The sequence below is a fragment of the Nomascus leucogenys genome, chromosome 10 (genome assembly GCF_006542625.1).
Source record: "Nomascus leucogenys isolate Asia chromosome 10, Asia_NLE_v1, whole genome shotgun sequence".
In the NCBI taxonomy this organism is placed as follows: domain Eukaryota; kingdom Metazoa; phylum Chordata; class Mammalia; order Primates; family Hylobatidae; genus Nomascus; species Nomascus leucogenys.
Genome location: NC_044390.1, coordinates 39,963,928 through 39,990,868, shown reverse-complemented (window position 1 = coordinate 39,990,868; position 26,941 = coordinate 39,963,928). Strand labels below are relative to the sequence as shown.

Here is a 26,941-nt window from a genome sequence, read left to right as displayed (position 1 = left end):
CCTGTCCCATTAGTTTGAGGGAAAAAATATATTATAGCAATTAAGACATAATTATGTTGTCTTGAAAAGCTAAGGGTCATTTGGACTTGCTTACCCAAGGAGTTATTAGTGCCAAGGAAAATTAGGCAACTACAGGCTTCGGCCTGTAATTAAACATCTAGGACTGACATTTTGTTCATCAGAGGTGGCACCTTCTGAATGAATTACACCGTTGCATTTTAGACAAGCTACGGTAAATACAAAACAAGTGTGTGGAGGGGGTTGGGGGGTGCACATGAATAGAGATTGGAGGTGGAGAGAAAGACCGGTGTAAACTTAAGCATTTTGTTGTGAAAAACTATTGTTCAGCCAGCCTGCCTGGGCTCCATATATGGTGTTCAAATATAAGTTTGGGAAGAGCACCTTTGCAGTTTTGGCCAAGAACACACACACACTCACCCTCCCCTGCTAGAGACGGCCAGCTCACCTGGAACGCAGGCGGCTGGTTCTCTGTATTACAGTGAGTGCTTGTTCAGTATGTATAGGATGGCCAAGTAACTGGCAGCGCTGCTCCTGCCTCACTCTCCCACAACTTTTTATCCCCTCACCACCAACGCTCTCAACCCCTGACACGTCTTCCCACAGGTCCCTGGCTCGCTGTCCGGTCTCTTCGTGTTGGTTTGTCTGTTTCCCACTCCTTCAGCGGTCTCAGGTGGAACACGCCAGGTGGGCGCTTGGCTGTGCTCTGGGGTCCCGAGTTGGATAGGGATGCCCCCTGGCAGAGGGCGGCCGGCAGCCCTGGGGCAGAGGAGGACGAGGGGGAGGAGAAGAGGAGGAGGGCAGGGCAGAGAAGGAGGAGGAGGAAGAGGGTGCAGAGGAGGAGGAGGAGGAAGAGGACAGGGCAGAGAAGGAGGGAGTTGGCGGCCGCCAAGCCCCGGGCAGCGGGCCCCGTCCGCGGCCGGCGCGCTCCGTGGTCCTCCCTCGCTCGTCTCCTATGCTCATATTTGGACTCGGCTGCCCGTGCCCAGGAATTTCCCGTCATGCCTCCCGCCGCCCCGTCCGTCGCCCGGAGCCGGGGAGGGAGGGAGCGGCGTTCGGACACCGGCGGCGGCTGCCTGGCCTTTCCATGAGCCCGCGGCGGACCCTCCCCCGCCCCCTCTCGCTCTGCCTCTGCCTCTGCCTCTGCCTGGCCGCGGCTCTGGGAAGTGCGCAGTCCGGTAAGTTCGGGCTCCCCTCCCCTCCCTTCCTTGCCTCACCCCTCCCACCCCGAGCCTGCCACGTTAGGGTGTGACCCCGAGCCGGGATTCCATTCTGCGCCTGCTGCGCCCCCTCGGCCGCCGGCGGGGACAGCCCCTGCCTCAGCCGAGAAGGGGAGCAGAAGGGTTGCGCCTCGCGCCAGCGGTGAGGGGCCGAACGGAAGGAGGTCAGGGCTGGTTTTTCCCCCACCCGCCGACGGGAGGCGTCTGGCAGCCTCACTGACACCTTATCCTGTCCCGGGAGCCAACCTGAACCCGCGGGAGCCTCTCGCCCCGCGCGGGCCCCGGAGAGAGGGATCTGGCGGGGCAGCCCGCGGGAGGCAGGGGAGGGGTCCATCCCGGAGCCCTCTGCTCTGTTCGTCGGCCCTGCCAGGGTTGCCGCTCAGATAACGGGCCCGGGGCGTGGGAACCGGCCCTCCAGGCCTGCGCTTTTCGCCGCGCGCCTCGGAGAGGACGGGGCGCGGGGCGGCGGGCAGGCGGCAGGGAGCGGCGCACCCGGGAGCGCACCCGCCGCCCGCCCTCCCTGCGCTGCTGCCCCGCTGCTGGGCCAGACTCCCGCGGGCCCGGCGGGCATTTCACAGGCCAAAATCGAACAGAACCCCGAGTTTGCCAGGTATCAGTTTTGTTTTGTTTTTAAGCAGAAAAAGGCATCCAAGTCTATTTTTGAAGTTTTACACTGGACTATTTCGACTCAAACTATATGAATGAAAAGTGCTGTTCCTGCCTTATTTGGTTTAGGGCTAATAGCTATCGGAAGTGGCAGTTCTGAAGTTGTTACAGTAAGACTTTATAAGATAATCTTCTTGAATCATGTGGAAACTGTTGGGGGGAATTTAATATCGGATTATTATTTTAAAAAGCAGTTATTTGAAAGTACAAAGGTAGGGATAAAGGTAAATGTGAAATTGCATGGACTTTTTACATTTGTGATGAGTAGTCGTCAAATCTTCTTGCTTCTTAATTTTATCTGGAATGGAAGAACATAAATTATAATTCCTTAGAGCTGAGATTACTTAGGAGATTTTAGTTTGCTTTTGTTTTTTCTACCAATAGACTAAATTGTCAAGTAAGATATGGCAAACTAGGACTCATAAATTAGTTGAAACCTGACTCTATGAAGCATAGATTATATTCAGTACTCTCTGGTTTATCTCTTCATATTTTCATTTGCAGCGCTGGTGGCAAAATCGATTTTCAAAGACAATTTTGTCTATAAAAAAACTTCAGGGTTCATATAACTTATAAAATTGTCAGTTCAGATTAATGGCAGATATTTACAATATTTAAATTTATTCAATTTGCAATTTGTAAATAGTAACTTGAGCAGTGATACCAGTTTCATGTTTGTTTCTGCATAGTATTGTTTTTCAAAAAAACCCTGCTTTTTATAGATGCATATTTTGGAAGTAACTTTAATAGCACTTCTTGGGAAATACAACAGGTTCTAATTTCACATTTTTCAATGGATTTCTAAAAAATACTGTGCTGGATAGTGAAGAGTGGATTTTATTGCCAGGAAGCATATGTATGCTTTCTTTTTCCTCAGTGATGTGTTGACTTACCTAATACTTGTGGTGAAACGGTCTTCGAAGACCAGAATCCACTGTACTGGCCCCTTGCCAGTAATTTTGAACATCAAGTTTATATTTGGACCATTTAAACATATATTCTTTTAATTTTGGTCCCAGCTGATATATCAGTCTAATTTCTGATGACTTTTATTAGGGCCCTATATGATTTTTTTTTTTTTTTTTTTTTTTGAGACGGAGTCTTGCTCTGTCACCCAGGCTGGAGTGCAGTGGCCCGATCTCCGCTCACTGCAAGCTCCGCCTCCCGGGTTCACGCCATTCTCCTGCCTCAGCCTCTCCGAGTAGCTGGGACTACAGGCGCCCGCCACCACGCCCGGCTAATTTTTTTGTATTTTTAGTAGAGACGGGGTTTCACTATGGTCTCGATCTCCTGACCTCGTGATCCGCCCGCCTCGGCCTCCCAAAGTGCTGGGATTACAAGCGTGAGCCACCGCGCCCGGCCCTGTATATGATTATCTGGAAATTTTTATATTAAGATAAGTAGCTCTTTGCCATCTAGAATTTTGTCACAGTGCCTAAACTGCTTGTATGGCAAGGTTGCAGCATACAATGTAATTTAGATTTCGAATCAACACATTGCTTTTTGTTTTTAAAAGTGCTTATTCCAATATTTTAACTAAGATGTTAATCCATTAAGTCAGAAATCCTTACTATTTTGCTCAACTCAAAAGAATATCCAAAGACTATCCCAACAGTAAGGTTCATCAGTTTTTCTAATACATATGCCATTTAATAATTAAAAATAGATTTTAAGGCCACATGTGGTGGCTCATGCCTGTAATCCAACACTTTGGGAGGCCAATGTAGGAAGATTGCTTGAACCCAGGAGTTCGAGACCGGCCTGGGCAACATAGGGATACCCTGTCTCTACAAAAATTAAAAAAAATATTAGCTGGGCATAGTGGCTCACGCATGTGGTCTCAGCTACTTGGGAAGCCGAAGTGGGAGGATTGCTTGGGCCAGGGAGATCGAGGCTGTGGTAAGCCGTGACCACACCACTGCATTTTTGGTTCTGTCATAATCTGGTCACAATCCTTCTAATTTATCTGCACCTGTATGATTAATTGATCATAGTTATGGATTTGGTTGATGAATTTGATTCCCATGTTTAGCTTCTTGGTAAAATTATTAAGTTGGATAGTTTCCATGTCTCTTCTAACTCCAAGATCCTATAATATTGTTTTTGTTTATATAACTCTGCAGAGCCACCTACCACATGTGGTTCAAACTTCTGATTGTCAGCCTGTGACTTGCTATACATGTCAAACTGGTCTACCATAGCCAGATGTGGTGGGTGTGGTCCAGCTTTGGAGAGTCCGGATCTGTCTCAGGATTGTGTTAATACCTGGAACATGCACAAAGATACATACATACCCGGACAGATTCCATGTTAAGCTTCTATTACTTTTTCTTCCTCATCTAATAGCAGAAAGTGCTGATTATGTCATAGGGTAAATGCCTAACTGCTTTTCGGGGATAGTTAAGCCCAGGCCTTAAGACAGTTTGATATTCAGTTTTGTTATTTAGGTCTGGGTTAGGGATACTGCCAGAGAGCATCCAAACATTCCTGTGGTTGGGAAGGCTGGTTATCTGTGAGCATTCCAGATGAAATAGCCTATAATGGGTTATCACCTTTTGATCTTACCTCAGAGAAGATTGAATTGGATCTACCTATCTGATTTAGCAGAATTAAATTGGATTTGGATGGGAGGGTAGTCAGCTATTTAATTTGCCAGTTGTTAGTTAGCATTTCTTATTGCTGTATCTCAAGGATTTACTTTGAATATTCTGTATTTTCTCTTTCCTGCCCATGATGGGTTTTCCTTTTAAAATGCTCAGCACAGGCTGGGTGTGGTGGCTCACGCCTGTAATCCCAGCAGTTTGGGAGGCCGAGGCAGGCAGATCACCTGAGGTCAGGAGTTTGAGACCAGCCTGGCCAACATGGTGAAACCCCGTCTCTACGAAAAATACAAAAATTAGCCGGGTATGGTGGCAGGCACCTGTAATCCCAGCTACTTAGGAGACTGAGGCAGGAAAATAACTTGAACCAGGGAGGCGGATGTTGCAGTGAGCCAAGATCATGCCACTGCGCTCCAGCCTGGGCGACAAGAGCAAAACTCTGTCTCAAAAAAAAAAAAAAAAAAATTGCTCAGCACAGTCCCTCATTCCTGTTCATATATTTGTCTGTATAGTATGCTGAAGTCCTATTTATGGCTTTAAGGGAAGTACAAAAAAGGAAAGTATAGAAAAGATCAAACAAACGCATCAAACAATCGACTTTATGAAAGATTTTGGTTATTGCCTCATTTAAGCTTCTATTGCAAGTAACAGAAATGAACTAGTTTTAGCAAAAAGGAAAAAAGGAATTTGTTGGAAAGCCATTGGAAGTCAAATGCAGGCAGACCTCATTTAGGGCCTGAGATAAGGGACTGGAAAAATCTAGAACATTCCCTGTCTTTAGTTTGCTTCACTGTTTTTTCTTTGCTGGTGTTTTTTTTTTTTTCTCTTCATGGTTAGATGTAGCTGCTCAGCAGCTCCTGAGTATTTATGTGTCCCTTCATAAGGAGGGACTATATTATTGATCCTTGATCCTAAATTCCTGGGAGGTAGAACCTGATAGACACAGTTTAGGTCACTTGGTTGACGTAGATTTTCCCTAAAGTCTCTTCTAATTCTAGAGTATCTGGTGTACATAGTACAGCCATGTAGATGGTTTGATTTTGCATTTTTCCATTTTATGTTATGAGGTTATAGTCCTTAAAATGAATTGTAAACATTTTCTCTGATAACAACGAATTCACTCTGCAAATAATCATCTGCATATTTTCAGGAATTCACTGAATAAAATGCTGACCTCCAGTGGCTCTTTAGGATAAGTTCATTAAAACTATAAGTGGTAGAGATATTTGAAATAGTAATAGTTTAGGGACTGAGAATTAATCAGTTGTTTTCCTATTTCTCACACGTATCTAATATTTTCTGTCTCTACCTTTCCTTTAGGCTGTTCCTACTGCCTGGACCTCTTCTCTATCACAACAGGTTGAAGTCTTTAAGGCCTCTGTCAGATGGTAGTTTGTGATATTTTCCTCATACCACAGAATTTGTAATTTCCTTGTGCTTCTAAGGTGTTTTGGACCATGGTTGGAGTACAAGTTTTACTATATTGTCTTGTGTTGTAGTTAAGTCCATATATATTCATCTTCACTAAACTATAAATTTCATATGTCAGTGAATCACCTAGAATATTTTTTTTTTTTTTTGAGATAGGATCTCACTCTGTCACCCAGACTGGAGTGCAGTGGCACACTCATGGCTCACTGCAGCCTCGAACTCCCTGGAATCAGGTGATTCTCCCACTCCAGCCTTCTGAGTAGCTGGGCCTACAGGCACCTGCCACCATGCCCAGCTAATAGTGGTATTTTTTTGTAGAGATGGGGTTTCACCATGTTGGCCAGGCTGGTCTTAAACTCCTGACCTCAAGTGATCTGCCAGCCTCGGCCTCCCAAAGTGCTAGGATTACAGGCATGAGCCACTGCACTCAGCTAGAAGAATTCTGATAGGCTCTCAGCATCCATTGTTCCAGGTATAACAATTCTGACTTTTTCAAATATTCTGATGCTTTCATGGTATCCTGCTTGCTGCTGTCTTCTTCTTTTGAAATTGGAGTTCAATCACTCTGCTCTTCTTTCTTAACACTTGTCTGTTTCCTAGATTTTACAGGCTTTTCCATGAACACTGTAATTTCCTGTATGAAGAGAGAATATACAAATGATAGGATGCTTTCCTGTAACTGAGATGGCAGGGGGAAGGAGAGGACAGCAACTCATACGGAAGGAAATCAGCTTTCGTTGCGCACCCAGAATTTACCAGATCAGATAGCGAGGACAGGTGTAGAAGAAAATGAGCATGTACAAAGAGGAATAGTGGGACAATAAAGAACAAATATGGAAAATTAAGTGGAAGGCTTTTAATGCTGTTAGGGAACTTGGATTGGGTTAGTAAGTTATGAGACTGACATTTTTGATCCTTGAAATGTCATAATCAGAGGTGAATGATAGGTTATATAATCTAATAGTTTAGAGAATTAATTAAATTGGGAAATAAGTCATAGGACCAATAAAGAAGTGTTTTGAGAGTTTCTGTTAAGGAATGAAGACCTAATGAGAATAGCGGCACCGCAGTAGAAGTGTTGCTAAAGTACATTGGACAGAAATAAGCAATTAGATATTGGGAAAGAAAGGGATGAATAAAAGGTGACATAAGATGTTAAGCCTGGGTGATGGGAGAGAATGTGATCTCATCAGGTTTGTGGGTGGAGGTAAAAATAAGTTTTGTTCTAGATCTCTGGCTTTTGAGGTGCTGGTAGGATATTCCTGTGGAGATGTGTAGTAGAATCCGAAGTGTGAAACTGGAACTTGGAGGGAGAGATCAAGGCTGGAAATAAAACATGTATGAGTAAGGAGAGTTAAAAATAAAGAGAAGAAGAGAGCATTTGTTAGCTGGAGTAAAAGGAAGGGTACAGGAAAAGCATCATAGAGAAGAGAGAATTTGATCTGACTTTAAAAGATGCCGAGTCGGTATATGGCATTCTGTTCACGAGCTTTCCTTGTTGAGGGGACATCACATTTACTAACTTGAGAGATAATACATGGGAAATGTTGGACAAAGGATACTGCATCCAGAATGACCTTTCTAAACTACAAAATCATTTTCCCCCTTTCCTGCTTAACCCTCCCTCAGTGGCTTCTTATCTTTCTTCAGATAAAGGACTAACTCCTAAATGTCTTCATCATCACCAATTTGAACACACATTGTGTCTCACACTCCTCCTCGTTCCTCCCTCTTCTTCCCCAAGACTGGACAGAATGTGAAGAAGATATGATTTCCACCAGATGTTGTACTCTTTATACTTTTTTGGGGTCCTTTATGGTCACTTTTTGTGGCCATGGTCAGGTTCTTATCCATAAAATAATTATTGATAACTTCCTAATCTAAAATGAAAAATAATGATAAATCACATACTTCCCTCTTTTTTACAGAATTCCTTGCTTGCCTTATCTCTTCAAGTGTTGACTGCAAGGTTCCTCTACACTTACTTGAGTTGTTCACTCTGGTCACTATACCCTGATCTCTGACACTTGGCCGTGGTAGCCTGGAGCAGCATCGTTACTGGGCATTGCTGTGACTGGGTTACCCGGCTGTGCTGATGTGGAAACCTCGGGGCTGTTTATTGATACTTGGTTTCCTAAAGGAAAGTTGAGGGAATTTATTTTATGAGAGGGCTTTATTTACACAGATTAAAGAGGTTTATAAAATGTGGAGATGAATATAGGTGAAACAGAGAAAGAATGTTGGTATAGGAGGTGTTTTCTGCTGAGTTTGGTGGCTCATGCCCGTAATCCCAGCACTTTGGGAGGCTGAGGCGGGTGGATCACTTGAGTCCAGGAGTTTGAGACCAGCCCGGGCGGCATGGTGAGACCCATCTCTACAAAAACTACAAAAATTAGCTGGGCATTGTGTTGCATGCCTGTGGTCCTGGCTACTCAGGAGGCTAAGGTGAGAGGATCACTTGAGCCCGGGAAGCAGAGGTTGCAGTGAGCCAAGATCGTGCCACTGCACTCCAGCATGGGCAACAGAGTGAGACCCTGTCTCAGAAGACAAACAAAAATCCCCAAAAAACCAGGAAGTGTTTTCTCAGAGTCTAGTTCCCAGGCGAATGGTATATCCTGATTCTAGGTTTATAAAAATAGTATATTATTCATAACATTTGTCTAAAGTGACACATTTACATACAGTATATAGTATTGAGTAATTTCCAACTCTTTAAAAATAATGGAGACCCTTCCATGTGGTAGTAATTTTGTTTTTAGTATCTGTTGACTGAGAAAATACGTAACAACAAAAGCTACTATAAAACTTTGAAAGAAGTTCTTGTAAATATAAAAACATTCTCATATATTTGGAAAGTATACAGGTAGAAATTATGACTTATAGAGTCTATGGACACTTGATTTCTTGCTTTATGGATACTCTCAGGGAAGTTCTGGTCTCAACTTTGAGTAGCTCATTGTCCTCTTACTTTAGAATGCGGGGTATGGGGGAAAACTTCTATTTGAAAATTTGAGCCATAGCGGAAATTTTGGAATGACAGGGAAACCCCTTGTCAGAATCCTCTTACAATAAAATTATGTATGTTATGCCAGACAATGTACTTTATACTAAGACTGGACTTCTAAATAGTCTCAGGGATTAGAAGTCAGACACAATAAATAAATACTTTTTAAAAATTATATTTTTAGGTATATGAGCATTGTTGTTAGGACTACAGTACTATTTTAAAGTGAAATTTAGTTGATTTGCATGTGAGTATACACCTACAGGTCTCCGTTATAGCCGCGACATGTCTTCTGTTACTATAAATTACATAACAGATCCTTATGGTTTCTTGGGTCACTTATTTTAAGACAAAAACATCTTTCAGTACATATGTAAGACTTAAGGCATTATTGAAAATAAGCCTGTGCCACATGGTAGAATCTATTAAAAAAAAAAAAAAACTCAGATAAGTCATGGTAGTTCATGCCTGTAATCCCACCACTTTGGGAGGCAAGAAAGGAGGATCGCTTGAGGCCAGGAGTTCGAGACCAGCCTGAGCAACATAGCAAGACCTAGCCTCTACCAAAAATTAAAAAAAGAAATTAGCAAGTTGTGGTGGCATGCACCTGTGGTCCCAGCTCCTCTGGAGGCTGAGGTGGGAGAATCACTTGAGCCCAGGAGTTCGAGGCTACAGTGAGCTATGATTGCACCACTGTACTCCATTCTGGGTGACAGAGCGAGACCCTTTCTCAAAAAAAAAAAAAAAAAAAAAGCAAAACCAAAAACTGGAAAACAACTCAGGACAGTCCTTGTATAAATTAGATAGCCCTAAATTTTATGTTTGTTCTTTCATTCCTCTTTTTTTTTTTTTTTTTTTGGAGGCAGGATCTCCCACTGCTGCCCAGGCTGGAGTGCCATGGCAGGATCATAGCTCACTGCACACTGCAGCCTTGACCTCCTGGGTTCAAGTGATCCTCCCACCTCAGCCTCCTGAGGAGCTGGGACTACAGGCTTGTGTCATCATGCATGGCTAATTTTTTTTTAAAAATTTATGTAGAGATAGGTTCTCCCTATGTTGCCCAGGTAGGTCTTGAACTCCTGGGCTTAAGCAGTCCTCCTGCCTTGGCCTCTCTAAGTGCTGGGATTATAGGCATGAGCCTCCATGCCCAGTACATTTCTTTTGTTTCTATTGTGTTTGATTGTCAGAGAACCTAAGTTTGGCTAGGGTTGAGAGAGAACTATAGGGCCTATTATAGGTGAATACTTATTTTATCTTAGATAAGGTCATATCTTCCTGTAACAGTCCAGATTAGATAGGGAAATGGGTGAAAAGCCACAAGTTGTTTTGCAACCCTGGTCTCACAGTAATTGAGAGCAAAAAGGAAAAAGTGCACTGTAGTCCCCCTTGTTTCTGATTTTGTGGGATGTGAATATGCCTTCTAGTCAGATCACCTTAGGGGGCCAGGAAGAGGAGGGTTAAGGGCAGAGCATGTTTACCTGCATGCAGAGCCACTAGAAAAATTGTAGGTTCATTTAAATATTTGCATCCTTGTGTATGTGTTCGTGTTGCAGGGGAGTCAGTGTAGTATTAGGAAAAGAACTTTAGACAGTGAATTGGAAAACTAGGTTTTTCTAGTCCTGTTTTTGCCTGAGTCGTTTAAGCTTCTTGTGCCTCAGTTTTCATATCTGCAAAATGAATGAATTGGACTGGGTAATACCTGATGTTGCTTTAAGATTCTGTAGGCTGGGCATGGTGGCTCACGCCTGTAATCCCAGCGCTTTGGGAGGCCTAGTCGGGCGGATCACGAGGTCAAGAGATTGAGACCATCCTGACCAACATGGTGAAACCCCGTCTCTACTAAAAACACCAAAATTAGCTGGGCGTGGTGGTGTGCGCCTGTAGTCCCAGCCACTCAGGAGGTTGAGGCAGGAGAATCACTTGAACCCGGGAGGCGGAGGTTCCAGTGAGCCAAGATCATGCCACTGCACTCCAGCCTGGCAAGAGAGCGAGACCCTGTCCCCCCTCCCCCCGCAAAAAAAAAAAAAAAAAAAAAGATTCTGTAATTTAAGGATTATTTTAAAGTTTCCAACTTCCCGTAATTTTTAATGGAAAAATATATTTAATACAGTATACAAAATTATGTCCTTTTTAAAAAATATTTTGTTCAAGTTGACTATCTTGTGCGATTCACTATAAATGTTACACTGCATCTAAGATCTTATGTTTGAACTTCGTAGCCTAGTGTGCCCAGTAATTTGAGCTATTGGCAAAGTTACATAACCCTTTTAAAGATTTAGTATTTAAAGAATAGATTACAATGTATCAGAAGCATCGTATTAAATATCACATCTGAAGTAATGGTATTAAGGACTAGAAATTATGTCTTTCTAAATGTACAGCTGGGAATTGCTTATTTATGCTTGACAATAGATTTCAGATGAGAAAAGTCCTCATTTAGCAGGATACATTACCATCGGAATTTGCCTCTGATTACCCTATTAAATATATTTAACTCTTAAGGTTGGTTAATCTGGTCTTATTGTTAAAAAAACTTCACTGTGAGTTTTAAAGAAAAAAACTTGGCTAATTTGATGATTTTAAAAAGTATCTTCTCTTGCCTGTAAAATTCACTTATAAGATTTGTCCTTTTTATGAGAGAATATTTTATACACAAAAAAGAATATATAGTGTCTATATAAGGTATAAAGAATATTTTTAAAAAATCTGGGTATCCTCATCCAGCTTCAGAAATGAAATGTGAAAGATGCCTGTGAGACACACATTTCCTGTACTCAGAAGTACCTATAGTCCTATATTTTGTGATTATCATTGAACACAAATAACTGATAAACCTTGCATTCTTTATAGTTTTATCATAGATGTTTGTCTCTATATCATATTGTTCAGTTTTGCATATGTTAGAACATTATATAAATGTTACCGGCCGGGCGTGGTGGCTCACGCCTGTAATCCCAGCACTTTTGGGAGGCCGAGGTGGGCGGATCACCTGAGGTCGGGAGTTCGAGGCTAGCCTGGCTAACAAGGCAAAACCCCATCTCTACTAAAAATACAAAAGTTAGCTGGCATGGTGGCACGTGCCTGTAATCTCAGCTACTTGGGAGGCTGAGGCAGGAGAATTGCTTGAACCGGGAGGCGGAGGTTGCAGTGAGCCAAGATTGTGCCATTGCACTCCAGCCTGGGTGACAGAGTGAGATTTTATCTAAAAAAAAAAAAGTTATCATCTGCTGTGTATCCTCTGTGACCTGCATTTTTTATCTTTTTAAATTGTATTTTAGGTTCAAGGGATACATGTGCAGGTTTGTTGCGTGGGTAAAGTGCATGTCGTGGGAGTTTGGTGTACAGATAATTTTGTCACCCAGGTAATCAGTATGGTATAGGTAATTTTTCAATCCTCACCCCTCTTCCACCCTCAAATAGGCCCCAGTGTTGGTTGTTCCCTTCTTTATATCCATGCGTACTCGATGTTTAGCTCCCACTTAGAACATGTGGCATCTGGTTTTCTTTTCCTGCATTAATTTGTTTAGGATTACGGTCTCCAGTTCCATTCATGTTGCTTCAAAGGCCATGATCACATTTTTTATAGCTATGTAGTATTCCATGATGTAAGTGTACCATGTTTTCTTTATCCCCCACAAAATTATGTTTATGTTATCTATATTGGTGTATATAACTCATCTTTCTAAAACTTAGCATTTATTATCCATATGTTTTTCTACTTTTTAATTTATTTATGTTCCTTGGACATTTATCCATTAGGATTCTTGTGTTTTCCTGTGGAGTCACATCTGTATTTTCTCCTATTACTTTCAAGCTTCATTATCTATATATTTTAAAATAATAATAATAGTGATGATAATAGTGATAATAATACCAACTACTTACAGATATGTGCTATGTGTCAGGCACTATTCTAAATATTTATTTATTTATTACAGTTTTATCAAGGAAGTACAATATCATCATGATAAATAATATATTAAGATTAAGGACTGAGGCCAGAGTGTTCAGTAATCTGTATGACTGTGATTTAATCTGGCAGCCTGGCTCCAGAGTCCGTGTTTGTAATCATTACACTACTTTGACTCCTATGTAGTCTTTTCTTTTAATTATGCTTTTTCCCATTTAACTTTTTAAGATATTTAAACATTTCTATGACATTCAAAAGAGAATGGCCCTAGTGTGTTGTTCAAATGGGTTCTACTGCACAACACCAGTTGCTCAAAGCCATGACACAATGTAATTTTCCATGATTTTGTTCTACAGGTCTTTAAAAAATTCTCTGGGATTCACTATTGCTTTTCTTTTTCCTAACTGGGGGGGAAAAGTATGCCTTATTTGTTATCCTTCTAAAATATTTCAGTTTTTTACTTTTGGTCTGTGGTTTGGAATTGATTCCCTTGATTTCCTGTGTGTGTTCGGACTAGTTTCTTCATATTTGGACAATGCCTTCCTCTTTTGAAAAATATTGATATGACCTTAGATGAATCACTTAATCTTCCTGAGCTTTGACATTTTCAAGTAAGTTGCATCTGTTGAGTAATGAATATTTTAAAATCAGACATATATAATTGCTAATCAGAACTCCTTTTCAGTATGAAATAACCAAGGGAGTTCATGAGGGGAAATAAAGAAAGTTTTTGATAGTATTGGAAACTGCTGATTTTACCCAAATTACAGAAGAAACATTGGCAGAGATGTACCACAACTTTGTAACACAACTTTCTTTTACAGCTTTAATTTTTTCCTAAGGTAGCTAGCTAATTATCTTTTTTCCTGTATTCTGTGGGTTTCTTTTTTTTTTTTTTTTGCGATGGAGTCTCACTCTTGTCACCCAGGCTGGAGTGCAGTAGCACGATCTCGGCTCACTGCAATCTCTGCCTCCCAGGTTCAAGTGATTCTCCTACCTCAGCCTCCTGAGTAGCTGGGATTACAGGTGCCTGCCACCATGTCTGGGTAATCTTTGTATTTTTAGAAGAGATGGGGATTCTCCATGTTGGGCAGGGTGGTCTTGAACTCCTGACCTCAGGTGATCCGCCCACCTCGGCCTCCCAAAGTGCTGGGATTAAAGGTCTTTTCTCTTGGTTTCCACACCCAGCTTCTGTGGCTTTTTTGATGTCTTAAAGTTTTTCCAAGCTTTTGGGTAATTTCCTAATATCCCTTATTTAAACATGTTTAAATATCTCTCATCTTAGAAAACAAAAAGCCTGCTCAAACCTGCCCCCACCCCACAATCAATCTATTTTACAAGTTGCTTACATCCTTGCTGTCTCTGTTTATCTGCCATCCATCCAAAAATATGTATTGAGCCCTGTTACATGTCAGGCACTAACTTGTCTAATCTGAGGTTACAGTATGGACCAGAGAAACACAGGACCTCATTCTCAGGGTCTTTCGTTCTCAGTTTGGAACCATCATGGCATGTTGTAGAAAGAGTAAGTAGACTATTTTGTGGTAGGAGCAAGAGAGAGCATGGTTAGAGTTTAGGGCAAAGAAGACCAGATTATATGGGGCTTTTAGATCATTATGAGGAGTTTAGATAGTGTTCTGTGTGATGGAAGCCATTAGAGGATTTTAGGTAGGCAGTGGCAAGATCTGATCTGCATTTTAAAATAATCACTCCAGCTGCTTTGTGTTGAACGGATTGTAGGGGCCAAGAGTGGAGGCAGTAAACCATTTAGGCCTATTTCAGTGGTTCAGATAGGAATTGATAATGGTTTGGACCACAGTGGTGGTGGCAGAACTGAGACCTTGCTGATTGGATATAAAGTCTAAGGAAAAGAGAAGAATCATCTATACTATTCCACTGAAATGGTTTTGGCTGAAGCCACTAATGGTGTTCATATCACTGAGCCCAGTGAGCTCAATTTGGTCCCTGTCTTCCTGTCTTCAGAGCGTTTGATACACTGACCACCCACTCCTTCTAGAAATTGTCTTTTCTCTTGGTTTCTGTTATTGTTGGATATATGATTTTAGGCAAATTCGTTATCTGTGCCTCAGTTTTGTCACTTATAGAATGGAGATAATATTGTATCTACCACATAGGTTATTGTAATCATTAAATGGGAGGACATATGTGAATTACTTAGCACAGTAATTTACAGAGTTAATTCCCAGTAAGTTAACTAGTGTCGTCATTGTTGTCGTCATCATCATCATCATCATTCTGGGACAACACTTTCCTTGACCTCTCCTTTTTTTGGCCTCTGCTCCTTCTTGATCTTCTTTGCTAGTTCTTTCTCTTTCATCTCACTTCTGAATGTTGAAGTTCCTCAGGGCTCTGACATTTACTTTTCTCATTTAGTACACTTTCTTAGACAATCTTATTTATTCCATGGCTTTAGTTCTGTCTGTATATAACCAACTGTCCACATCTACTGCTCAGCCCAGCTCTCATTCCTGAGCAGAAAGAGGAAAAGATGAGCAGTAGCCCTGAGGTAAGAGTGTAGCTCATTGAAGATTGGGAAAGAAGAGTAGTGTGGTGCTCTTCTAGATTTTAAAGGATTTGGGAAGCACTGCCATGCTGCCTCTTGAAAAAGACAGCCAACCTGAGAAATACTGGGGGCATTGCCTGGAAATCCTGGATGGCATTCCAATCAGAAAAAAGAAACTTCAATATACAGACAGAACTAAAGCCATGGAATAAATAAGATTGTCTAAGAACGTGTACTAAATGAGAAAAGTAAAAAGTAAAAGCAGAATTCCATGTATTCATTTGCCTCTATATTATCTCCATTTAAATGGCTGTGTCTTAGATACCATAAACACATCACAAGCTGAACTTTTTTTGCCTGAACTTAAGCCTCCCCACCTTGTTACCTAGCTTAATAAATGGTACTGCTATTTGCCCAGTTACTTGAGCCAGAATTGAAGTCCTCTTAAATTTTTTTTATTGATCTCATGTTCTTTGTCATTTCTTTGCCTAGATTTCTGCAATGGCTTCCTAAAGTGTCTCACCACCTTTGTTCTTACACCGCTCCCATCCATTTTCCACCTTTTAGTCATGTTTGTCTTTTTAGTTTGCAGATTTGATTGTTATTCTCCTTCACTTACCTCCCTTTCTTTTTGGGATGAAGTTCCAAATTCTTTTTTTTTTTAATTATAATTTAGGTTTTAGGGTACATGTGCACAATGTGCAGGTTTGTTACATATGTATCCATGTGCCATGTTGTTTTCCTGCACCCATTAACTCGTCATTTAGCATTAGGTACATCTCCTAATGCTGTCCCTCCCCCCTCCCCCCACCCCATACTGGCTTCCAAGGTTTGCACCTGTCAGCCTCATCACTTCCTCCCCTGCTCCTCACTGACACTTCCACCACACTGCTCTTCTTTCCCAATCTTCAATGAGCTACACTCTTACCTCAGGGCTACTGCTCATTTTTTCCCCTGTCTGGAATACTTCTTTCCTTATTCTTAATCTGGGCAACAGTCTTAGCCTTTATTCTTAGTTTAAATGTTACTTCCTCCAGGAAGGCTTTCTTATGCCCCACAAGCTAGAGTACATCCCTCTGTTGTGTAGGATCTTCCCCACTCTGCTTCTGTGTGATCCTTAATGCACTTGTTCATAATGTCTTTTGCTTCACTAAGATGTAAGCTTCATGGTGGCAGGGACCATGGCATCTTGTTTTTCACTTTCTCCCCAGCATCTATTTGTTAAATAGAGAGAGGAATAAATGCAGCATGGGCGTGCCCAGTTTGGGGAATGAGAGGCCTTCTAGCTGGGTTGGTGTGTGTTTGTCTTAATCTTTCAGTGTGACAAAAGAGGAGAACAGAAAAGTTTCAGTTTTCTGTAGGTTTACTTTCAGAACTCTCCTGCAGCCTCCAGTTAGAGGGGAGGGAAGCAGCATCATTCGAAGGCAGCTCTAGTGAGGAGATAGTGTTCTGGGGTTGGTTTCTTTTTTCTGATTGGAGTGCTATCCAGGAATTCCAGGCAGTGCCCCCAGTATTTCTCAGGTTGGCTGTCTTTTTCAAGAGGCAGCATGGCAGTGCTTCCCAAATCCTTTGAAATCTAGGCATGAGCATTGCCACAGAACCCTTGTTTCATATGGCTTCCAACGGCAGAAGTGCTTATTAGTGTCTCCTGTTGGATCCAGATAGACCCTGTGAGTTTTAAGCTCCATACCTCATGGCCTACCTGCCCTCTGGCCTTTCCTCCTATTTAGAATCCCACTGGGAATCTGCTGAATCTCACTAACTTGCAGTAACAATATTTGTGCATGAGACGAGTTAGGAGTTGGCCTTTTCTTCAATATAGCCTCTCTGCACGATAGCAGCAGTTTTTCAAAGTGGGTTTATTCTTTTAGTTTCCAGTGCTGATGTAGGTTTTCCCCTGTTTTTATACTTATCATTTTGATGGGAACTGGTGGGAATCTGATTGAGGAAGAACATGGGTGAGCTCTCTTTTGAAAGGTATTTATTTTATTGCCACCTTTGTCCTTGTGCATGTGCGCACATGCATGTGTGAGCAATTTGTTTTTCTCTTTGCTTTAAAAAAATCCTTCTAGGCCATTTTTTTGTATTGTAACTTTATATGAGACATTATTTTTAATAGGCACATTAAGTCATTTATATTTTATGTTATGGACATATTTGATGACACTCTTTGTACTATAGTTTTATGTTCTTTTTGTGATTTTTTTCCCCTTGGTTTTCAATCTTTTGCCATGTGGTTTCTGTGGGTTTTTTTGTTTTGTTTTGTTTTGAGACAAGGTCTCTGTTGCCCAGGCAGGGATGCAGTGGTGTGATCACGGCTCCCTGTGGCCTCGAACTCCTGGGCTCAAGTGATCCTCCCACCACAGTCTCCCAAGTATTAAATACCTGGGACTATAGGCATGCCTACCACATCTGGTTACTTTTTTAAAAAAAATTATGTGCAGAAGAGATGGCACTATGTTGCCCAGGCTGGTCTTGCACTCCTGGCCTTAAGCGATCCTCCTGCCTCAACTGCCAAAGTGCTGAGATTACAGGCATGAGCCACTGTGCCTGACCTTCCATGTTTTATTCACTTTTTTCTTTCATAGGGATTATTTTAGGTTCTATGACCTTGAAAAAGTGTCTAAAAACATCACTGAGCCTTACCTAAGTATTAAATTTAAAAAGTAAAAAATGCAGTAGCATTTGACTCTTTTCTACAGGAGAAACTTAGGATTCTTGTCTTTTTCTCTGCCTTGCCTTTGTTAGCTAGAGTGGGTCCTGTAGATCCACATGACTATTGTTGAATAGTTGACATTCTATATGATTTTGTATTATACGTTCTCCCTTTTAAGGATTATTTTTATCTTTTTCATTAAATCATACAACATTTACTGCATTCAGTGACTACCACCACAACTTTTATATGTTAATTTAACTATCCTTAAGGATATTTGATTCATACATCATTTGGCTAAAGTATATTTTTGGGTTGATGTCTCCCTTTTTTTTTTGGTAGGGAAAGATGTATGCCTGTTTATTTCCTGAGCCCTTCTGTTATCTGAGGAAATTAAAGACTATTATATAACATGTTAACTCTCCCTTGCAAAACAACATTTAATTGATAGGAGGATTACAAAGAAGCATAATTGGGAGGCTGTAAAATTCCTATATAGAATAACCTAAAAGCAAATAATATTTAATTATGGAATATGAAATGTTGCTAGCATTCTATAAGAAGAAGAACGTAGGAAAAAAGGAATTTACCACAAATTCAGGTGATAAATTATATCAGTCACAAGGTTATTGCTAGGAATACAAGACCTGTAATGTCGTAGGCAATTCTCAGGGTCATAATGCACAATTAGTTATAAGCCCTAGAACAGATTTATTTTTGAATGAGAGTAAGCGATATTGGCAGTTTTAGTTGAATTGCAGTAAATGTTTTATAATTTCTATTGTGCTATTCACATTGGAGTTGACCAGCAGTTTGTTTTGTCAAACACTCACTTTATTAGTGTATTTGCTTCATGCATACACAAAGTTAGATCACTCTATATGATTCACTGAAATAGTTGGTCACAAAATTTGAAATTTCTTTTTTGTCAAATATAATGATTTCTCTGACAGTCGCTAAAACATAATTGTTGAAATGGAAAAAGTAATCTTAGTTGAGTTGTCTGTTAGGCAATCACCTCATTCTTTCCCTGTGCAAAAATAAATTAATTAAACCCTCCAACACTCACGCGCATGCATGCATGCACCACAGCCACACATACATTCTCTTTCTCTCTTTTAAACTTCGTCTTACTTTTCAGTCTCCATGAGGGAAGTAAAACTCACTGAGCATGCTGCTAGATGCTTTCAAAAACGTTCTCTCATTTAACTCTTCCAAAACTTAATGAAGTACATGTTATGATCTACATTATACGAGTGAGGAAGCAGGATCTATAGAGATCCACAAGAAGCTGAGGATCTTAGAGAGTAAGTAAATTGCTTAAAATATATCAGCTGGTTAGGTGATAGAGTCAGGATTTGAACCCAGTTTGGACTCTTTCCTGTATACTGCACTGCCTAGACAGCAATACAGGATACTCTAGTCCCTGGGAACTAGGACACTACGCACAAAGATGAAGGAAAACAGGAAGTGCCATTTGTTCAGTGATATTAAAACATTTATTGAGCCTTTATTTTACAGAAGTGAAAGACCACTGACTACTCTCAAGGAATTTAAAAGAGAAACAGATTTATGAACCTAAACTTCAAACTGCAATAATAGAGATCCTGAAGTAGGAAGTAGTGTGGAGGAAGAACTGATTAATTTTCTCATGGAAGTGATAGGGAGAAGGAAGGGGGGGACAACTGTGAAAGAAATGATATCTAAATGTATCATAAATATAAATGATTTGTAAATAATATTCTGCCCAGAAGAGATAATAACTAAACTGTGTTTGAAGTTTAAAAAATAATGGAATACTATGCAGCCATAAAAAGGAGCAAGATCATGTCCTTTGCAGGGACATGGATGGAGCTGGAAGCCATTATCCTCAGCAAACTAATGCAGGAACAGAAAACCAAACACCACATGTTCTCACTTATAAGTGGGGGCTGAACAATGAGAGCATATGGACACAGGGAGGGAGGCAACACACAATGGGGCCTGTTGGAGGGTGAGGTGAGGGAGGGAGAGCATTAGGAAAAATAACTAATGCATGCTGGGCTTAATACCTAGGTGATGAATTGATAGTTGCAGCAAACCACCATGGCACACGTTTACCTGTGTAATAAACCTGCACATCCTGCACATGTACCCCGGAACTTAAAATAAAAATAAAAATTAAAATAGAGTCCATTCTCCATATGAGATGGAGGATATGGGTCATATGGTGAGGGTAGACAAGACTGTATGGGAAACTATCATCAGAACATTATATTTATTTGACAAATATTTACTGAATGCCTGCTAAGGTTAGGCATCTTGTTAAGTAGTAGAAATAAAGTAAGGAACAAGTAAGTTCATGAAGCATATAGTGTACCAGAGAGTGTTGAGGATCGAGGTTCTATACGTAGGAAAAGAAACGAATCTGATGGGTCTTGAATACCAGGATACATTGGTTAGATTTCTTTCCCCTGTAGGTTCTAATGAGCCACAGAAGCATGTTGTGCAGGCTTATGGCATGGTCAGAGCTAGCACACAGCACTTTTGCAGTACTGTGGAGGGTGAATGTGAGGGGAATTAGATTGGAAGCAGAAAGACCAATAAAAGGCCATTACTTATTGTAGATGGGAGATGAAAGGGATGTATTTGAGCAGTATCTTGGAAATAAAATTGACAGCACTTAGTATTGTTTGGATATGAATGGTTACAATAGAAAGGAATTGATGGCGACTCCAAGGTTTGAGATTTTAGTGCCTGGATAGGTGGGTCTACTTTTTTTTTTTTCTTTTGAGTCAGGGCCTCACTTTGTCACCCAGGCTGAAGTTCAGCGGCCCAATCTTGGCTCACTGCAGCCTTGATCTCCTGGGTTCAAACATCCTCCCACCTCAGCGTTCCGAGTAGCTGGGACCACAGGTGCCTGCCACCACGCCTGGCTAATTTTTATATTTTTGGTAGAAACAGGGTTTCACCATGTTGCCCAGGGTGGTCTCAAACTCCTGAGCTCAAGCATCCTCCTGCCTTGGCCTCCCAGAGTACTGGGATTACAGGCGTGAGCCACCACACCCTGATGATGGGACTACTTTCTAACAAAGAAATACAGACAGAATAATTAGTGAAGAAAGAAAGTAATAAATGAATTGAGTTTGGGATATAATAAGCAGTTTGAAGTAGATATAGAATGCTTAGATTCTCTGAAAAACGTCTTTTAATCACCTAAAATTCATGAAGAAAAACAGTATAGGACAAAGTAGAAATTTTGCAAAATATTTTATTTCTTCTACTTTATGATCTCATTCAGGACTTTTCCTTTCTCCTAAGCCCAATATGATGTGAAAGGATAGTTGATAGAGGTCATTAAATATACCTTTTAGTGGAATATAAGGAGTCCATTTCCATAAAACTTCTCTTTTATCTGCTATATCAGATGCAAGCCATCATTATAATTTTATTTAATAATTTTCTATTTTCTATGGGGAGGGATACAAAAATTCAGATATAAGAGCAGATATTTACTTGTAATTTCCAGTGCTAAAACTTTTTATTCCATGAATGGGTGGCAAAGGTCTGACTTAAAATATATGAAATATGATTTAAGTATATGTATTTTTAAGACTTATATTTAGCTCACTAAAAATAGTCTTTTAGTGATATAGATACTGTAGTTTATAGTCCCAGGCATAGGATTTAGTCAGCTTGCATTAGCAGGTTTTTTCTTTAGATAAAATGGTCCACTGGGGCACTGAATCTTTTTTTATGTATAAGCTTTATTTTTATAAAAAACCTGCACATGGCTCTTGGTACAGGGGAACTAAGGTGAAAAAAACTGCCTACAACTCCACCTCTTTCTATTTCTGTCTCACTCCTTTGAAGTCATGTTTTAAAATCATTATTCTAGTAGTTACTTTCATAATTTTGGTTAATATAGTTATAGTGCTATTTATTGATGCATCAGTTTCAGATAATAACCAGTTACAGAATATAAGTATTTATCTGCTATCTCTTCACCTTTCTGTTTACCATTGTTAGACTTTTAATAGACAACAGGCTAAGCTGCTCTGACAAAGAGATTACAAGTGGAGCAACTTACAGAAAGTAGAAGTTTCCCTTTCATATACTAGTCCAAGGTTGGGCTGGTGAATAGCTTTGCCTCATGACCTGTTAGGTTTGTCTTCCTCATCAAGTGCCTTACTTTTCAGGGTTCAAGTGTGCTGATGCAGTTGTTGCCATTTCTCAGGAGGGAAGAGGAAATCCAAAGCAAGTGACTTTGTCTTTAAAGGAGATGACCTGAAAGATCATACATGACATTGAGTTACATTCCATTTTCCACAACTTAGTGTCATGTTCACATCTAGCTGCAAGGGAAGGTGAGAAATGAGGCTGTATGTTCAGTTAAAATTTCAGGGGGTTCTATTACTAATAAGAAGAAGGGAGTATGGATTCTAGGGGTCAGTTAGCGTTTTCCAGTCTAATTGGTGTCTTCTAACCCTCTACTTTATAAGAGGAGGACACTGATACCCTGAGTCTTTCTTCCACCTTTCTTTCCAGCCTTCTTTACATTTTGTTGCTATATAATTTTTGTTTCACAATGTGAAGGTGCTAATGCTTACAGTCTGTTCTGAAATCACAGCCAAATATTTGTCCATAGGTTGTCTCTAAAAGCTTATATTGTTATGACTATGTGCACATTGATTACTTCCAGGTCACAATGTGAGCTATTAATGTGGTTCCTTCTCATTAGTTCTGGGGTCATGATCTCAGCTGTTGAAAGAAACAGACATTTTTCTATCATCATGGCAAATGGATTGATTTTCCTTGTATTTGTTGATTGATTTAAAATCAAACGTTGTATCTGTAAGGTCTGGATTTAGGCATTGACTTGCTACCTCACTAGTTTTCTACAGTGAATGTGCTTAGTGTCCAAGAAACTTTCAATTGCTTCAGGAAATAAGATCTTCACATCGTCATTTTATTGTGACCAAAAGCTACTCAGTTGCTTTTGCAGCTGAGGAAAATCTTTAGTTTTTGGTGTTGAGACAAGTTTGTGAGCTCTGAGTGATCAAAGTCAAGTAGCTGTCTCCTGGCCTTTAATGTTGAAATATGAAAGGGCAGCCGTATCTTCTGACTAAATTAAGAATCTCTTTGGGATATTTAGGATAGAAGGGATGACTAATGATAGAGAAACTATAGACTTTTGGAAGTGGTCTCACTGTCCTTGGCATTAGACTTCTCATCCTTCCAGACTCTGTTTTTTCTAAAACAAGGACATCAATCTGGGGGCACAAGGGCCCCTGCCCTTGAGGAGTTTGGAATGTAGTAGAAGAGATTAAAATAAAGTTTAGTTCAAATTCTGGCTCCATAATTTACTGGCCATTTAACCTCAAGCAGGTAATTCTCTAAGCTTCAGTTTCTATTGGAACAAATAGCCCCCAAATCCCAATGGCTTAAAATGCTGAAGGTTTAGTTCTTTGTACTGTGTGTTCACTGTGGTTCAGATGGGAGCTCTGCCCCATATCTCCTTATCCCAGGATCGTGATTAATGGAACAGCCACCATCTAATTATAGAACATTGCTGGTCCCTGCTGCAGAGGGAAAGAAAGCTCTGGAGGGTCTCACACCAACAGTTAAGTACTCTGGCTTGGAAGCAATACACATAATTACTTCTGCTCACAATTTATTGCCCAGAGCTAGCCAGCCACATGTTCCCACCCAACCACAAGGGGGCCAGGAAGTGCATTCCTACCATGTGCCTGGAAGATGGAGAGTCAGAAATACTGTGTACAGAGTAATAATGACTACTACATATAGGAGTACCTAGCTCAGGGTTGATATGAGGATTAAATGAGGTTACACACATATATACACACACACACAGACACACACATATAAACATACACACAGTACAGGTGCTCAAAAATGATTATCGTTAATCTCATTATAGATGTATACAAGCAAATATTAAATAACAATATACAGGGAGACTAAAGGCTTTATTATAAGGTTATAAGACTATCATAACATATACAAAAATGCCTTGTAAATAATAACATACTGTGCAAATGCAAGTTGATATTATCTAGTAGATGTTAGAAGATAAAGCATTAGAGCTTGGTTCAAAGTTGGCGCTAGACCTTTGTATTCATCCATCAAGAAGTGATGGTTGAAGTTGTAAGAACAGGTAAAATCTACATGGAAATTTTGGAAAACTTGCATCTCCTACAGTGAGCTTGACAGCTTCTCAATATTTAAAAACTTTTCTGGTGAAATCAGTGATGATATTAATGAGTATGGTTTTTTGATACCATGTTATGAAATGTTTCAACATACGAAATATCTGTATAACTCGGTGAACCGATGTTTTCCAAAGGAACAGTGCAGGATGTTACAAAATCATGCAAGGTTAGAAGGTCCATTCAAAATGCAAGATAGACCAATGGGTTTTAATGTAACAGTATGAGAATTTCATTGATATGGTTTCAGACTACCATTTGTTGATCTTTGGTGTGATAACAAAGAATAAAACATACAATTATCTGAAAAAGTTATTAAAATACTCCTCCCCTTTCCAGCTACTTATTTGTGTGAGTCTAAATTTTCTTCACGTATGTACTTCAACCAAAACAACGTATCACAACACATTGATTGCAGAAGCAGAGATGAGGATTCAGTTGTTTTCTATTAAGCTAGGTAATAAAAAGAGATTTGCAAAAATATAAAACTCTTTACATTATACATATATTTTTATTTTGGGTAATATAGTTAATTTTCACCATAAATGTCATTTTTATAAATGTTTTTATTTAAGCTTTCAGGTTAAAATAAAGTTTTACTATTTTAAGAATAGTCATTTTGTAAATTATTTTTTATTTACTTTTAATGGAGTAAAATATTTAAAAAGTTTCTCAGTTGTAATCTTTAATAAGTAAATGTTGATATTTGTAATCATGTAAACAAAAGGTATTTGGAGTCCTTGATAATTTGGGGGAGTGTAAGGAATCCTGAGATCCAAAAGTTTGAGAATGGGTAACCCTAAAGATATAGAGATGAAAGAATACAAATAAAAAGTCTTCCTTCATACAGCTTCTCTTTGGTTCCAAACTCCCATATGTCCCTGCCACTCCCTCTCCTAAAGCTGGAAGCAATTCTCTTTCCTCTGAAATTCCATAATACTTGATTTCTACCCCTGTTAACTCATTTAGCTTATGTCCCACTTAATGTTCCCACTTAAGCTAATATGTTTTTTAACAGCACAGACTATGTCTTCCATCTTTTCATGTTCATCAGCACCTGATACATTGTTTTTCATGTAGTAGGAATTTATATAGGTGAATTGAGTAAGTTAAAAAAAATTATCTCTTAAAATCACCTGAAAGATCGAGTAAGCATTCTGAATAGCCAGGATTCTGTTGTTTCTTAAAACAAATACAGTCACAAAAGGATCTCTGTTTAACAAAAGGAATGCCAAATTCTAGCCAATGAGCTATGGATTTCAAGCAGTAGCTAAATGGTTGATCAATTCACTCAACAAACACCAGTTGAGCATAAACTGCTAGGCACTGGGTTGATAAGAACAAAGATGTTTTTATAGAACTTTATAGTAGACACTTAGATTAGTGGTTCCCATGATGAAGTTTCTTCTGTTCATAATAAGATGAAAAAATAGCAACAATGAAACTTCTCCCCCACAAAACTACATATATTCTACTTAAAAGAATGTTTTTTATCTTGAGATCGCTTTCTTAGGTCTTGGTGTCAACATAATCTTTCTTTTCTGATATTATGGTGAGATTAGGGTTTTGAGCCTTTTTTGGGGGGTCATTATTTGGCAAAACTCAAAACTGTTGGCTCCTACAGTTCTGGGTGTGGTGGAGGGGAGCATTTTACTAGCTTGTGAAAAACCACTGATGTAGACATTCCTTTGGTATTTGTTGGGAAGGGATTCGACCTTTAGGTTTGACACTTTAAAACTACTAGTACAATCAGCTCATTTATTCTGGAGCTAATTATCAGCTTTGTGAGTTCTCTAGATTCCTTTTTATACCATCTCTTTTTGCAAGATTAGTGTTCAACTACAGGGAAAAAGGTAAAAGGGAAAAAAGATTAAACAAAACCCTAGCCGATTAACTTTAATCAAATTTTTGGATGTTAGAATTCACGGGGGAGATGAAGAAGTAGAGATTTTTGACCAAAATAGGGCATTTGAATTATTTTTGGATTTCAAGTCAGGTTACATTTGCAACTTCCCACCTCTTCATAGGAACTAATAATTTTATAATATATTTTAATTCGAATTATTACCTTTAAGCATTATCAGCAGTTGAGATGGCAGAGATAGAAGCATTGGAAATGATGATCCTGAACAATATAGTTATATCCTGAACATATAATAAGTCATTTTCATAGTCTTTCACTCAATAAATGAATGACTGTTATGTGCTGGGTACTGGGATGCAGGGATGTAAGACACTGTCACTGTCGTTAAGGGGTTTATAATCTAGAAGAGGGAGAGATCTAAGCAAATCAGTGCCCTGAAAGTTGTTATAGGGGATGTGATAGCATATTTGGTGCTATACTGGGGACTAGAATTGGAGGCGTTAGGGATGGTGGAGGTTGGAAGTGGTGGCAAAGATAGTAAGGATCTGCAATGAAGACATGGAGGTGGAAATAGGAAACAGCTGACCTATTAGGAAAATTACCACCATGTTAGTATGGCAGGAGTGTGGGGTGCGGTGGGTTGTAGAGGTATGGCAAGGGAAAAGGCTGAAGAGTTCAGCAGCAGCTGAATGTAGAACTTTAGATACTTTAGATGCTTTGTTTAGGAATTTGGGCTTTATCAGAAGGATTTATCAGAATGTGCTCTGGGGGTTGGGTGATAGGACAGAAAGGGGTTTTGTATGATCAGAAACATTTCAGAGGCACCAACTGAGACAAAG

At 40.0% G+C, this 26,941-nt stretch overlaps 1 protein-coding gene across 2 annotated transcripts in view; it reads left to right on the top strand.

Annotated features, from left to right (window-relative positions):
* Positions 1–979: 979 nt before the first annotated feature.
* The window catches only part of MSRB3 (methionine sulfoxide reductase B3), a 191,499-nt gene continuing 165,537 nt past the window's right edge, over positions 980–26,941 (top strand). Inside the window, exon 1 of one of the 2 annotated variants that reach the window (XM_003259599.4) lies at positions 980–1,196. Coding sequence is in view for 1 of the 2 variants with exons in the window: in XM_012500258.2 (XP_012355712.1) it covers positions 1,106–1,196 (91 nt within the window). In the remaining variant the exon portion in view is untranslated. The remainder of the gene's footprint in view (positions 1,197–26,941) is intronic. The other variant, XM_012500258.2, reaches the window with a different exon arrangement.